The 13,941-nt window shown below is 43.0% G+C and overlaps 1 protein-coding gene across 7 annotated transcripts in view; it reads right to left on the reverse strand.

The window, feature by feature from the left end:
• Window positions 1-13,941, reverse strand: part of GRIA3 (glutamate ionotropic receptor AMPA type subunit 3) — a 222,304-nt gene that overhangs the window by 52,036 nt on the left and 156,327 nt on the right. For all 7 annotated transcript variants that reach the window (XR_014712945.1, XM_084638760.1, XM_084638764.1 and 4 more), the window contains one exon: window positions 11,974-12,172. Coding sequence is in view for 6 of the 7 variants with exons in the window: in XM_084638760.1 (XP_084494886.1) it covers window positions 11,974-12,172 (199 nt within the window). In the remaining variant the exon portion in view is untranslated. The remainder of the gene's footprint in view (window positions 1-11,973; window positions 12,173-13,941) is intronic.

Below are 13,941 nucleotides of genomic sequence, written 5' to 3' on the forward strand. Positions count from 1 at the left end.
CTCCAGGCCCATAAAATGGAAGCATCATGGGAAGGGCCATTCACGGTCCAAGAGCACCTGGGAGCCAAGGAAAGGTCAGCCTTCACCACACATGTCGGGCTGTATGAATTTAATGTACTCCCTTTTGGGCTGCGAAATGCACCTGCGAGCTTCCAAAGACTTGTAGATGGTCTCCTAGCAGGATTAGGAGAATATGCAGTCGCCTACCTTGATGATGTGGCCATTATTTTCGGATTCCTGGGCAGAACACCTGAAACATCTACAAAAAGTCTTTGAGCGCATACGGGAGGCAGGACTAACTGTTAGGGCTAAGAAGTGTCAAATAGGCCTAAACAGAGTGACTTACCTTGGATACCAGGTGGGTAAAGGAACTATCAACCCCCTACAGGCCAAAGTGGATGCTATCCAAAAGTGGCCTGTCCCAAAGTCAAAGAAACAGGTTCAATCCTTCTTAGGCTTGGCCGGTTATTACAGATGATTTGTACCGCAATACAGCCAAATCGCCACCCCACTGACAGACCTAACCAGAAAGAAACAGCCAAATGCTGTTCAGTGGACCGAAGAGTGTCAGAAGGCCTTTAACCAGCTTAAAGCGACACTCATGTCTGACCCTGTACTAAGGGCTCCAGACTTTGACAAACCGTTCCTAGTAACCACAGATGCATCTGAGCGTGCTGTGGGAGCAGTTTTAATGCAGAAAGGACCGGATCAAGAATTCCACCCTGTAGTGTTTCTCAGCAAAAAAACTGTCTGAGAGGGAAAGCAACTGGTCAGTCAGTGAAAAAAAATGTTACGCCATTGTCTGTGCTCTGGAAAAGCTACGCCCATATGTTTGGGGATGGTGTTTCCACCTGCAAACCGACCATGCTGCGCTACAGTGGCTTCATACTGCCATGGGAAATAACAAAAGACTTATTTGGTGGAGTTTAGCTCTCCAAGATTTTGATTTTCGACATCCAACGCATCTCAGGAGCTTCTAACAAAGTGGCTGATGCACTCTCCCATGAAAGTTTCCCAGAATCAACTGGTTAAAATCATCCTTGAGATGTGGAAAATATTGTTAGTCTTTATGTACTTGGTAGTCTATTTAGAGGTGCATGTGTCTTATTAACTCTGTTTTTTCCTAGAGCACCAGGAAGAAATCCCACCCAGCGTTTCACCCTAGCTGAGATTTGGGGGGGCATCATAAATATAAAGGGAAGGCTAAACCCCTTTAAAATCCCTCCTGGCCAGAGGAAAAATCCTCTCACCTGTAAAGGGTTAAGAAACTAAAGGTAACCTCGCTGGCACCTGACCAAAATGACCAATGAGGAGATAAGATACTTTCAAAAGCTGGGAGGAGGGAGAAAAACAAAGGGTCTGTGTGATGCCTTTGCCGGGGACAGAACAGGAATGGAGTCTTAGAACTTAGTAAGTAATCTTGCTAGATATGCGTTAGATTATGATTTCTTTAAATGGCTGAGAAAATAGCTGTGCTGAATAGAATGAATATTCCTGTCTGTGTGTCTTTTTTGTAACTTAAGGTTTTGCCTAGAGGGATTCTCTATGTTTTGAATCTAATTACCCTGTAAGGTATTTACCATCCTGATTTTACAGAGGTGATTCTTTTTTACTTCTATTAAAAGTCTTCTTGAAAGGAAACTGAATGCTTTTTCATTGTTCTAAGATCCAAGGGTTTGGGTCTGTGGTCACCTATGCAAATTGGTGAGGATTTTTACCAAACCTTCTCCAGGAAGTGGGGTGTAAGGGTTGGGAGGATTTTGAGGGGAAAGACGTTTCCAAACTACGTTTTCTCGGGAACCCAGATAAAGTTTGGTGGTGGCAGTGGATGTCCAAGGGCAAAGGGTAAAATAGTTTGTACCTTGGGGAAGTTTTAACCTAAGCTGGTAAAAGTAAGCTTAGGAGGTTTTCATGCAGGTCCCCACATCTGTACCCTAGAGTTCAGAGTAGGGAGGAACCTTGACAATTCCCATCCTTGCTCAGAACAGGACTGGCGGCAAAGAGGGGTCTTGATGGGGGTCAGGTTGGGTGGAAGCTCAAATGTCAGGACTAAGTATGTAGGAAGGGGCAGAAAATGTTTGCAAAAATTGAGAATCAGTCACTAATCCAAAGTTTCCTTCAGCCATCTGTAACTTTTTTCAAATTTCCCCCTGACAATTGTTCTGCCCTCACCATAAAAGAAGCTTCCCATTACTAGTCTCTCTTCAATATTTTATTCATACTAGTCTGGATCATTTTGAAAAGATGTGTGGGCAGGAAACATATAATATGCTGTAGTTTCTTTTTAAAAAGACAAATCTTATTTTCTCAAGTGAGCTGAATTCATATAAACAGACAAACAAATCACCATTCAAGCTGTAACTAGCCTACACTTCATTGAAATGTCAATAACCATCTGAGTAATAGATTGTAAATCAAGTTTTAAAGAATTTCCTTTCCTTGCACAATATTGAACACCAGGCTAAGCCTGTATTCATCTCCCTGCACTTTATTGCTGATATTCACTCTTCTGCATTGCAATATTGAACTCAAAATTAAAATGACTCCTTTTACCAACAGACAGGCTGGTTTTTCAAACTTCTTTATGTTTCACTAGCTGAGCCAGTTCTAGGTGTATTCACATTCAATGGAAAAGTAAATTCTGGAAATTTAGACGAGATGATACCCTTGGTATCCTACTCTGGAAAGATCTCATGTCCTGCTAACTTCTTACATTTAGCCTGTGGCAAAAGTTATTCCTGCCCGTACATTCTGGGCACATCCACAACTCCCCAGGGTTCCTTTGGAATAGAACCGATGTGGTTCTGTTGTGAAAATGGAGACTGGAGAAGTGGGGGAGGCCACAGTGTGTCGGAGCAGAAGCAGGCACGAGAAGAGATGATGGTGGGATCCTGTCTGCCCTCCTTTGGGGGAGTGGCATGAAAGGACTTGTGGAGATTACTTCAGTTTTTGGGCTAAGACGCGTCATTGGAGTGGCTCTATGCCTGCTCTACAGCAGGGAGGAATCCTCTCGGTATCTTCCTATCACCCAGCTCAGCTATTCAGGCCATGCTCTGGATTTGGCCCTTGATGAATTTCCATGGCGCAGCGTTTTTCAGCATGATATTTGAACACTGTTAGGCCTGACAAGTTTTCAGCTCCAGTCAGACTAGGCCAAAATACCGGCAATGATGGTGCAATCCCAGTGCATTGCGTGAGATGATGTTTCATATTCACATCATTAAAGTTTCTAAACCTTCATGTATTTGCTAATTATGTAGAAGTAAAACTAGCAGCACGGTGGGTAATTTGTCAGCACCCATGCATTTTAAATGAATCCCTTTCAAAACACCTTATTGTGGCACAGCAGGGTTACATAAAGTAGTGCGGTAACTTGAGAAACTAGGGTCCCCACTGTCTTGAGAGTGTCATTATCATATAGCTATTCTCCAAAACCTAGAACATACAAACAGCAAGTGATTTCTCCCTTGGGCACTCACGGCTTTGCTTCGGTGGTATATCCACAGCTATATCCGACACTGTGTTATTTTACCTCCATATATTATGCCTGACCTGATAAAATAAGTCACCTACACAAAGCTCTTGGCAACTAAATGTCTATTTAAATATGTAAGTTCACATGATTAAGTTATAGTTACATGTATGTGCATTGGAAAGCCCAATTATAATCACAAGCAGAGTGGATAGAAGCGTGCATGCTGAATAGTTTATGGTAATGTGAATACTTATGCAAACACTTGCTACTAAGACCTAATCAGTATAAGCTTTGGCTAGAAATCTTGCTAGTCTGCCTTCCTTATTAAATGGCCCAATCTTATTAACCCTAGGTTTCAGATGAATGACATCTGTCCCAGGAGTGGATAATGAATGGCCTGCTAATTTTAATTTCCATAAGGAGGCATTTTCCTTCTCAATGCAACATATAAAGACAATAGCGCATTTAATTAGAGCACTTCGTCGAACACCATTGCTCTGTAGGTATATAACGCTAGCTTTGCTCCTCTCTTTAAAATTACTTGTTAGTGTTTGCACAGAAAGGGAAAGACAAAAGAAGCAGATTGTTAGAGAAAATAACTACTATCAGGCCATTCATTATGCACTCACTGGAAAGACTGCGATTGCTATGCATAGACATGCATTTATGAATATTTGTATATGCAGACACATACACATATATACATACACACTCTGCATGTTTTTTATATTGAGTGTGTGTATATATGCTGTTTTCCATATTTTATTTATTAAAAACACTTAAAATTCATACCGTGCTAGTCTGTTTTAAACAAATATTGAATCTATACAAATATTGTATACAGATACACCATGAAATGTGGTGTTAACAGTTATTAGTAACATTGAATAAATAATGACCAGTTGCAGTTATTAATACTGACCTATACATTTCCCATCAAACCTTGTGTAAGGAATAAAAAAAACAACAACCTTGATTCACCAGACTATTTAAGGGAGGTTTAAGTCAGTGCTCTGCCTGATTGCTCTCTTTCTACATCAAATCTGAAAGATCTATTTATCTCATGTTTTGGAAGCTATCTGTTTTCTGTGATATTCCATTTGCTAGAGACTATACATGTAATCACACTTCAATATTTTTGTCAGGCATTTGTTATGATCACTTTGTGCTTGATGCCAAAACACAGAAACCTTTTCCTTATCCTAGTTTTATCCAAAGGCAAGAGCAAAGTATTTGCATGAATGCTGTTCTCTGAACAATCCCTATATCTTCACAAGCAAACTGTATTTTGAAATTAGAAATCAAACAGAGTTTAGCTACAGATGAAGTCCGTGGGGTTCAAAAGCAGTTCCCCATGGTATTTTTAGCAGGCTCTATTACTGATCTCAAAAACACTGGGTTATAGTTTGATTAGATTAAATGCATAAATCTTGCATGGGAAGTATTGGTTTTCGTTTGACACTCTCAGTTTACTAAATCATTTTCTGACACAATTTATTTCAGTGATCAACACTCTTTGTCTTCATGCAGTATTACAGCAGAAAAGCATAACCGCCTGTAACATGATTGCTAAATTGTAACAGGTATAACGTAATTGTTAGCACATGCTACTGCTTTAGAACATATTCTGGTTGTTTCCTCTACCAATGACGATTTCTTCCTCTGTAGGCACAGGAAGATATTGGGACAGGTCCTGGGTTGCAGTTAGGGCAGGATTAGGTCTGAAAGGTGCCTGAGAGCTGCTTTAAATTGCCCCAAGAGGTGTAGAATGCACCATAAGTGAAAGCCTCCTTTGTGTACCCCATCTTCAGTGGTGCTGGGATTGTGCAAATCCTTCAGTCACTGTTTGCTCTCATGTCAACTGAGAGATTCTGGTTTCATGAAAGAAACTAAGAGGAGGAAGAGGTATCACACTTTGTGGCATCCTTAAAACAACTTTCTGGGTATTTTAAATTGGATGCTGTGTTACATTGGCCTGTGGTCGACCTAGAAGGTTAGTACAGAAATGCTTCATTTCTGAGCCTGGTTTCACATACTAGGAGACTGCAGTATCTGTAGCTTTCTGTGGAAATTGCTGCAAGTGAGGTCCAAGTGCTCAGTGCATCCACAAAACCATGTAAGATAGGAAAATTTTCAGGCAAAATATTAGTTAGAAAGGAATGGGTTGTCAAGAAGCGATGGGATAGAGTGAAGACATGATGGGCACACATGCTCACATTAAGAAGGGACATCTTCTTAATGTGTACATGAAGACATAAGATGAAAAAACAGTACCAGTAAAAATTTGGGGTTGGAAGATGAAAACTGGCCTGTGAAGTGAGACAAAAGGGCTTCCCCGAAGCAGGACCAGAAAAAAACACAGGGAGTAGGACAAGGCCTAATGTGGGAGGCAGATTATCTCACATTGGCTACTGTGGGGTTCTTACACCATCCTCTGAAGCATTTGATGTTGGCCATGGTCGGAGACAGGATAGTGGCTGATCCAGCCTGCCAGTTCCTATGCTTGCTAATAACACCGTTTGCTGTAATAGCGTCCTATACTTGCCCAGTTTAGATTGTAGATGCTTTGCTTTAAAGTCATAATCATTTGCTTAAAACCCACAAAAGTAAGACGTGTCAGAGCTAAGGCTGCAAATTCACCCCTGGTGTACCCAATCATGTCTAGGCATTGCAGCTCATATGGTATGAAGTCACTCCCTGTTCTTTGGTCCCCTGCATTTCACCTATGGATTTCAGCCTTAGCTCTGATGTCCCTGACTTTTGCCAATATGAATCATTCTTTTCTTTAAAAAAAAAAAAACCCAACATTCAAGGTATTTCAGTTTTAAGTGAAGAAGTGTTGGCTGGTCTGTTTGACTTCCAACGGCCTTGAGGCTCGCACTTTTCCCAGCTGAGATAAAGCACAGATAGTAGCAATGTCAAGTGTCAGCCTCCCTGTACAACAGCTAACAAATATCCAGAACCAGCCGTAGAAGTGAGAGGGCAGCTCTGCCAAAGCATCTAACAAAGCTGACAATTGGTGTCATTTGTGATAGGCATTAGGAACAGGATATAGAGCAGCAAGTCATTTCACGTGGGCAACAAATAGCCATCAGATGGTAACACTTCTTTTTCTTCACTAGTTTTCTTGACTGGAGTCAAATCAGTGGTCCGGAAGTGAAAGATTCTGTGACCCACTACCAATCCTTTGACTCAGCCAGTTCCCCCCAAAACATTACTTTAACACAGTTTTAGCGGTCTGACTATGAGATGCCTTCAGTTTCTCTATAAAAAGGAGGAAACGCAAGATGGCAAGATCATTCAAAATGTCCCATACAGCAGTATGTCCTTCTGTAAAGCACCACATTGCACTAAAGCACTGACACCTTTATGTCATTTCAAATATTTTCAGTAAAATCTAAATAGTCAGTTTATCAACAACTTATTAAACTAAAATGGTCTATACATATTGTTTTGCAGAACTCTATTGCTAAGCCCTTTAATGCTGTCACATGTGATCAGTTAAAAGAAGCCATCTGAATTGAAGAGCAGTTTACACTTGTAAATGTCCAGAAATGTGTACTTCCTCTTCATCTGAAGTTTCAGTACAGCCCCATTTACAGAAGAATTACTAACTGGTTGTAAAGGTCACCTCTTCGGAATATATGCGTATTGGAATTCTGAAACCAATTAGAATGGGATATTAGACATTTTCAGTGCTGAATGTAGATTAATTACACCATATTGATTTGATGTGCTGGTCACATTTGTTGAAACTTTAATTGAATGGATTAGAAGATGTTGGTTCTAACATATAAAACCCATAAAGGAAGGAAGCTACATTTTTGAAATTGCTTTCCAGGTTAGCAGTTTTTTCTAGAGAAAGATAGAAACATTTTTGAGTCTTTAATGCAAGTCTTTATGTTAATAAATCTCCAAGGAGAGATTTTTCCTTTCATTTTCCCTTACAATAGGGATGAAGGCCCTTTGAGATCATGTTGGGAATTGATGAAATCCATTGATTGCCATTTAAATGATGCCTTTATAAGCTAATTATTGCAAAATTGTTAAACGTTTCTGATAAGCGACTATCATCAAAAACACACATTTCCTTTGGTTGTTAGATATTCTGGGGTAATGAATATCCTTAAACAGCAGCACACCAATTAGTTAGGATGGTAAATATGGCCTGCTGTTATGACTTTGAAATAAATGTCAGACTGACAGCATTCAGCAGGCTCATTTGAAAAAGGGATGTTACAGTTAGCTTTGATCTATATGCATCGATGGTGTCTGGCTGGAAGACATTGGAATGGGTGAGGAAACAGTCAATGATATAAAATAGGTCACTGGCTGGAACCTGCCCAGAGCGGAAGTGGTTTCAAGTTGTTACCATCTGTTCACGTGGAATGAGTTGCTGGCCTCAATCCAGTTCCCAGTGCATAAATGTCCACGTTACAAAAAACACCAATGTAAGTAATACTAACTGGAAACCTTGCCAACTGTCTCTGCAAAGAGGCCAAGGACTGAACGGGCTGCGAACTCATTTCATCCTTAAAGGCAGCGAAGGTATTGGGCAGATGAAACTTGCTTGTGCTGTACCCATTAGAGAGAAAAATAAGGCTTTCCCCCCAGTACTGCTCATTTGGCTCCATTCACCAGCCAGTAAAATCCACTGTGAGAGGAGTGTTTCCAGACATTTTTAGCTTTGTGTCTTAGAAAAGAGAACTACCCCTCACATGCAAGCTTTTGTCATGGGTCTTAAGACTATGTCCTTCCTGGTCCAATGCTGCAAAGTCTGTTAACCTCCCCATCTCTCTATTCATGCATCTACAGTGGGAATGGTTAGCACTTTCATAGAATCATAGAATCATAGAATATCAGGGTTGGAAGGGACCCCAGAAGGTCATCTAGTCCAACCCCCTGCTCAAAGCAGGACCAATTCCCAGTTAAATCATCCCAGCCAGGGCTTTGTCAAGCCTGACCTTAAAAACCTCTAAGGAAGGAGATTCTACCACCTCCCTAGGTAACGCATTCCAGTGTTTCACCACCCTCTTAGTGAAAAAGTTTTTCCTAATATCCAATCTAAACCTCCCCCACTGCAACTTGAGACCATTACTCCTCGTTCTGTCATCTGCTACCATTGAGAACAGTCTAGAGCCATCCTCTTTGGAACCCCCTTTCAGGTAGTTGAAAGCAGCTATCAAATCCCCCCTCATTCTTCTCTTCTGCAGGCTAAACAATCCCAGCTCCCTCAGCCTCTCCTCATAACTCATGTGTTCCAGTCCCCTAATCATTTTTGTTGCCCTTCGCTGGACTCTCTCCAATTTATCCACATCCTTCTTGAAGTGTGGGGCCCAAAACTGGACACAGTACTCCAGATGAGGCCTCACCAATGTCGAATAGAGGGGAACGATCATGTCCCTCGATCTGCTCGCTATGCCCCTACTTATACATCCCAAAATGCCATTGGCCTTCTTGGCAACAAGGGCACACTGCTGACTCATATCCAGCTTCTCGTCCACTGTCACCCCTAGGTCCTTTTCCGCAGAACTGCTGCCTAGCCATTCGGTCCCTAGTCTGTAGCTGTGCATTGGGTTCTTCCGTCCTAAGTGCAGGACCCTGCACTTATCCTTATTGAACCTCATCAGATTCCTTTTGGCCCAATCTTCCAATTGGTCTAGGTCCTTCTGTATCCTATCCCTCCCCTCCAGCGTATCTACCACTCCTCCCAGTTTAGTATCATCCGCAAATTTGCTGAGAGTGCAATCCACACCATCCTCCAGATCATTTATGAAGATATTGAATAAAACCGGCCCCAGGACCGACCCTTGGGGCACTCCACTTGATACCGGCTGCCAACTAGACATGGAGCCGTTGATCACTACCCGTTGAGCCCGACACTCTAGCCTGCTTTCTACCCACCTTATAGTGCATTCATCCAGCCCATACTTCCTTAACTTGCTGACAAGAATACTATGGGAGACCGTGTCAAAAGCTTTGCTAAAGTCAAGAAACAATACATCCACTGCTTTCCCTTCATCCACAGAACCAGTAATCTCATCATAAAAGGCGATTAGATTAGTCAGGCATGACCTTCCCTTGGTGAATCCATGCTGGCTGTTCCTGATCACTTTCCTCTCATGCAAGTGCTTCAGGATTGATTCTTTGAGGACCTGCTCCATGATTTTTCCAGGGACTGAGGTGAGGCTGACTGGCCTGTAGTTCCCAGGATCTTCCTTCTTCCCTTTTTTAAAGATTGGCACTACATTAGCCTTTTTCCAGTCATCCGGGACTTCCCCGGTTCGCCACGAGTTTTCAAAGATAATGGCCAGTGGCTCTGCAATCACAGCCGCCAATTCCTTCAGCACTTTGCCCACTCCTGGCTAGCACTGGTGCAGCTTTGCTGGTGGTTACAAAGGAGGAAGCACTAATGTGGAGAGGGCGAGATAGGGAACAGTCACGTTTACCATTGTAGCCTGTGGCCAGCTTACACTCCTGCTTCCTCTGTCACTCCCAGCAGTGCTGAGAAAAGTGCTCTTATGTCCTAGTGTAGATAAAGCCCAAAGCACAGAGTGAATATAATCTATGAAGCAGGCATTCGGAAACTGCAAACTTCTTGAAGAGTTATTCTGAGTTTGAAGCCAACATTATTATCAAGTTAGGAAGCTAATAGAGATCGTATAATGAAATATTTCTTAAAGGTGTGTGTTCACATAAGGACATACCGGTACTTTTTTTCTCCTTCTCAAATCAATGGAAGAAGACTGGGTACAACAAGCAGTTCCATGCTCCATCATGACACGCAAAGTGGTTATTCTCTAGAAATTAATAGTACAACTGAAATAATGCAGAGCTCCCAAGAAAGTAAAATGTAGACAAGGATCGGTTAGCGCCACTTACAGTGCATATGAAGGACTGAGAGGGCCCAGTTTCTGTGCCACCAATTCCCCCTTTTGTCCTCCGTGTTAGCATAAAGCAGAATTTTGTGCTTGCTCCCACGGTTGCCAGTGCTCTGCTCTCCTCCCACCCCATTTCATTTTTCTTTATGCCTCGACAGAGCTGGCAGCTCTTTATAGGTCATCCTCATTTAGAACCCTGCTTTCCGCTAGCTTGAGGAGAGTGTCAGAGAACATCCCGACTCTTATCAGCACAATAAAGTATTCATACATTTACTAGACTTTGTATCCTTTCAAAAAAAACACTTGCTCCTTTGATCTTGCTCTGAGAAGGGATTTGCACATTACATCAGACTATTAAGAAAACAAAGAACTCTCCCTAACAATTCCTTTTTCTATAATTCATAGGTGCAAGCTATTCAGATGCAGAATTCTCCTGTAGGAAAAGTGAGGTGCATCTAAATAGCATCAAAGCTGCAGAGCCATTCAGCCTGGAAAGGCCAGAAGGGACTTTAAAGTCATAACATTTTTAAGTATGCAAAATCTGGTTTATATGAGTTTGAGGTTTTTTTGGCTTCCACTGAGCCTGTGCTATTCAGCTCATGGTAAGGAAGGAACCTCCCATTTCTTTCAACAATTGATTCCTGGCCACCTGGGATTCCCTGCAAATACCTGATATCTGACAGTGACCTTAAAATGGATAAGCTCCTCAAGCTAATTGTTACCAACACAACAATACGGCCATTATTCGCCACTAAATTATTAGCATATGCCACTCATACAGCATCTGGGGACTGATCCTCTAGGCTTACTCTGGTGGGATTGCAGGAGTAGGGTTTTGGCCCTCAGCCCCTTAACCTGGAAAAATGATCCAATCTCCCAAATTCTTCTGGTCATGGACAGCAGTGAATATAGTGATTACATGGCAGACTGCTAGTGCAAATTTGTACTTCTGGAGCCAGAGCCTGGGCTGATTTACATCAGTGGAAGATCTTGCCCTTGGTTTCCAGTTTAAACAGATATTTACCCATGAAAAATCCTGAAAATTATTTTTCACCACATCCAGTCTCTGGCCCCGGTCCCCCAACATAAGCATTGTCTTATTAAATGGGGGAGGGAGGGAAGCAAATTTCTGTACAATACTGAAATATTTCCAGCATGCAATTTATCATATAAAAATACAAAAGCATGCTTCCCACCCTGCTTTTTTAAATTATGGCAAAGACAGGCCAAAATTGGAAGCTCTAATTATTATTTATGGACTGCTGGCAATGTGAAACACCCAAAGTCGCTGCTCCAAGAGTCTTATTGTAAATGTTACGTTGGCCATTATATTGCTGCACAGCATGCTGAGCTTCTGAAAGTGGGGAGCCAAAACTCTTCTTGCAATATTGGATTTTTGAAAGGAAGCTGCCTCGCTACCCAAATCACCCCAGATAACTAACCCTGCTGCTCCAAGGTTCTGATCCTCCATTCTGATGTCAGTAGAACTACTAACAGACTCGAAGTTCAGCCTATGTATAAGTGCTTGCAGACTCAGGGCCTTGTTTATGAGGCATTTATTATTTAGGAACACTGTGAGAGAGGTTTAACAAAGCTGCCGTAAGCCAGACTACTTACTCTAAAAAATTCTTTGGTTGAGCCTGAATCCAAGGTTCCATAGGCTATTTCAGTTTGCTTCGCCAGATCCTCTGCACTTTCTATGGGAGAGACCATCCTTTCCACAGTAAGGAAGGCAGCAAGGTTGGCAGTGTAAGAAGAGATGATGATGAGTGTGAAGAACCACCAGACTCCTCCGACAATTCGTCCTGAGAGAGATCTACGGTAAAACAGACAGGGTCAAAATTGTTAATCCATTCTGTGTTTCTCTTCTAGAAGGGAAGCAATGTTTTTATTATAGCATCCTAAAGTGGGCCTGTAAAGTTTGCATGCACAACCCTTTTGGTGTACAATCTCCATATTTGCAGACTTTTCTTGTGCACATAAAATGGATGATCATAAGCCAACTCCTGATATCCTTACCCAGGCATTACTTAGGAGACGTTTCACTCTATGAGTGAAAACTCAGTACAGAGCTCAAGAGTTGTCTCTAAGGCCGTGATCCTGCCAAGACTTACACTAGGATTTCGATGGGATGACTTAATTTTATGCACTGTTGGTACAGACATAAGTCTTGGCAGATCTGAGACTAAGTGCGTGTGTGCCTACGTATCTGTGCAAGTGGGGACATGTACAAATGGTATAGACACAGGCACGGCCGGCTCTACTGTTTTTGCCGCCGCGGACGGCAGGAGAGAGAGAAGCTGATGCCGAGTTGCTGCTGCCGTGGAAGCTCTGCCACCCGGTTCTGACCGCCGCCCCAAGCACCTGCTTGGAACGCTGTTGCCTGGAGCCGGCCCTGGACACAGATCAAAGCACTTTCTTGAAATTTTGGCCTTAAATTAATTTTTAATGAGGCCTGAAGTTGACAGAGAAAAGTTTCAGCAATGAAGCCGAGGATGATACCACTAATGTTTTAAGACTCTATTTGTGCACTTCTTGCTTGGTCCTTGCAAAACCTAGTGATGAGTTTTGTCCCGAGAAAGGAATGAGTAAGGTGATGTGCAGAGTGTTTCAAAGGTTCATTGGATGTGTAGTGTAAAATACACAGGTGTAACATGGTATAAATAAGGTAATTTGTAATTTATTTAGAAGGAAAAATGGATGCAGTTATTACTGTGTGGCATATCCTGGGTAGGCATTTTAAAGGAACCAGAACCTGAAGCAGGCACTTCCGTTCCAGAAGTCAGGCAGGATAAGTAGATGAAGGAAGTCGTCCATGGGGATTGGGGGGGCCAGGAATAGGTCAACAGCAGTTGACCGATGGAGGCAGAAGATAGGTCAGGGGTGGCCAACCTGTGGCTCCGGAGAAGGCTGCGGCTCTTCAGAAGTGAACATGCGGCTCCTTGGCTAGGCACCGACTCCAGGGCTGGAGCTACAGGCACCAACTTGCCAATGTGCCGGGGGGCGCCCGCTGCTCAACCCCTGGCTCTGCCACAGGCCCTGCCCCCGCTCCTCCCCTTCCCCTCAGCCTGCACTGTCCTCACTCCTCCCCCTGTCCCCCAGAGCCTCTTGCATGCCACGAAACAGCTGATCAGGAGGTGTGGGGAGGGAGGGGGAGGCACTGATTGGCAGAACTGCCAGTGGCGGGAGGCGCTGGGAGCAGGGCGGGGGAGCTGACGGGGAGGCTGCTGACATATTACTGTGGCTCTTCGGCAATGTACATTGGTAAATTCTGGCTCCTTCTCCCAGTTTGGCCACCCCTGAGAAAGGTGAACACAGGAACCCTCCCACTCCCCCACCTCCCAACTCATTCTGCAGCAGATCAATGATAGGAAGTGGGCAGAAAAGTCCCATCCAATGCTCAGTGCTAGCTGATTACATGCGAGACCTGGAGCTAAATAATCTCCCCCCTGAGGCCTGCAAAAGGGGAGTTACTCCAAGGGAGCAGTATGAGGTCTGCTCATGCCATGGCTCAATGGGAATTAAGGGAGTCTGAATCCTACACATTAGAATGAGGAAACATTCTGGTATATTTTATGTTAATTA

This window comes from Lepidochelys olivacea (genome assembly GCF_965140295.1).
Source record: "Lepidochelys olivacea isolate rLepOli2 genome assembly, chromosome: 9".
Lineage (NCBI taxonomy): Eukaryota > Metazoa > Chordata > Testudines > Cheloniidae > Lepidochelys > Lepidochelys olivacea.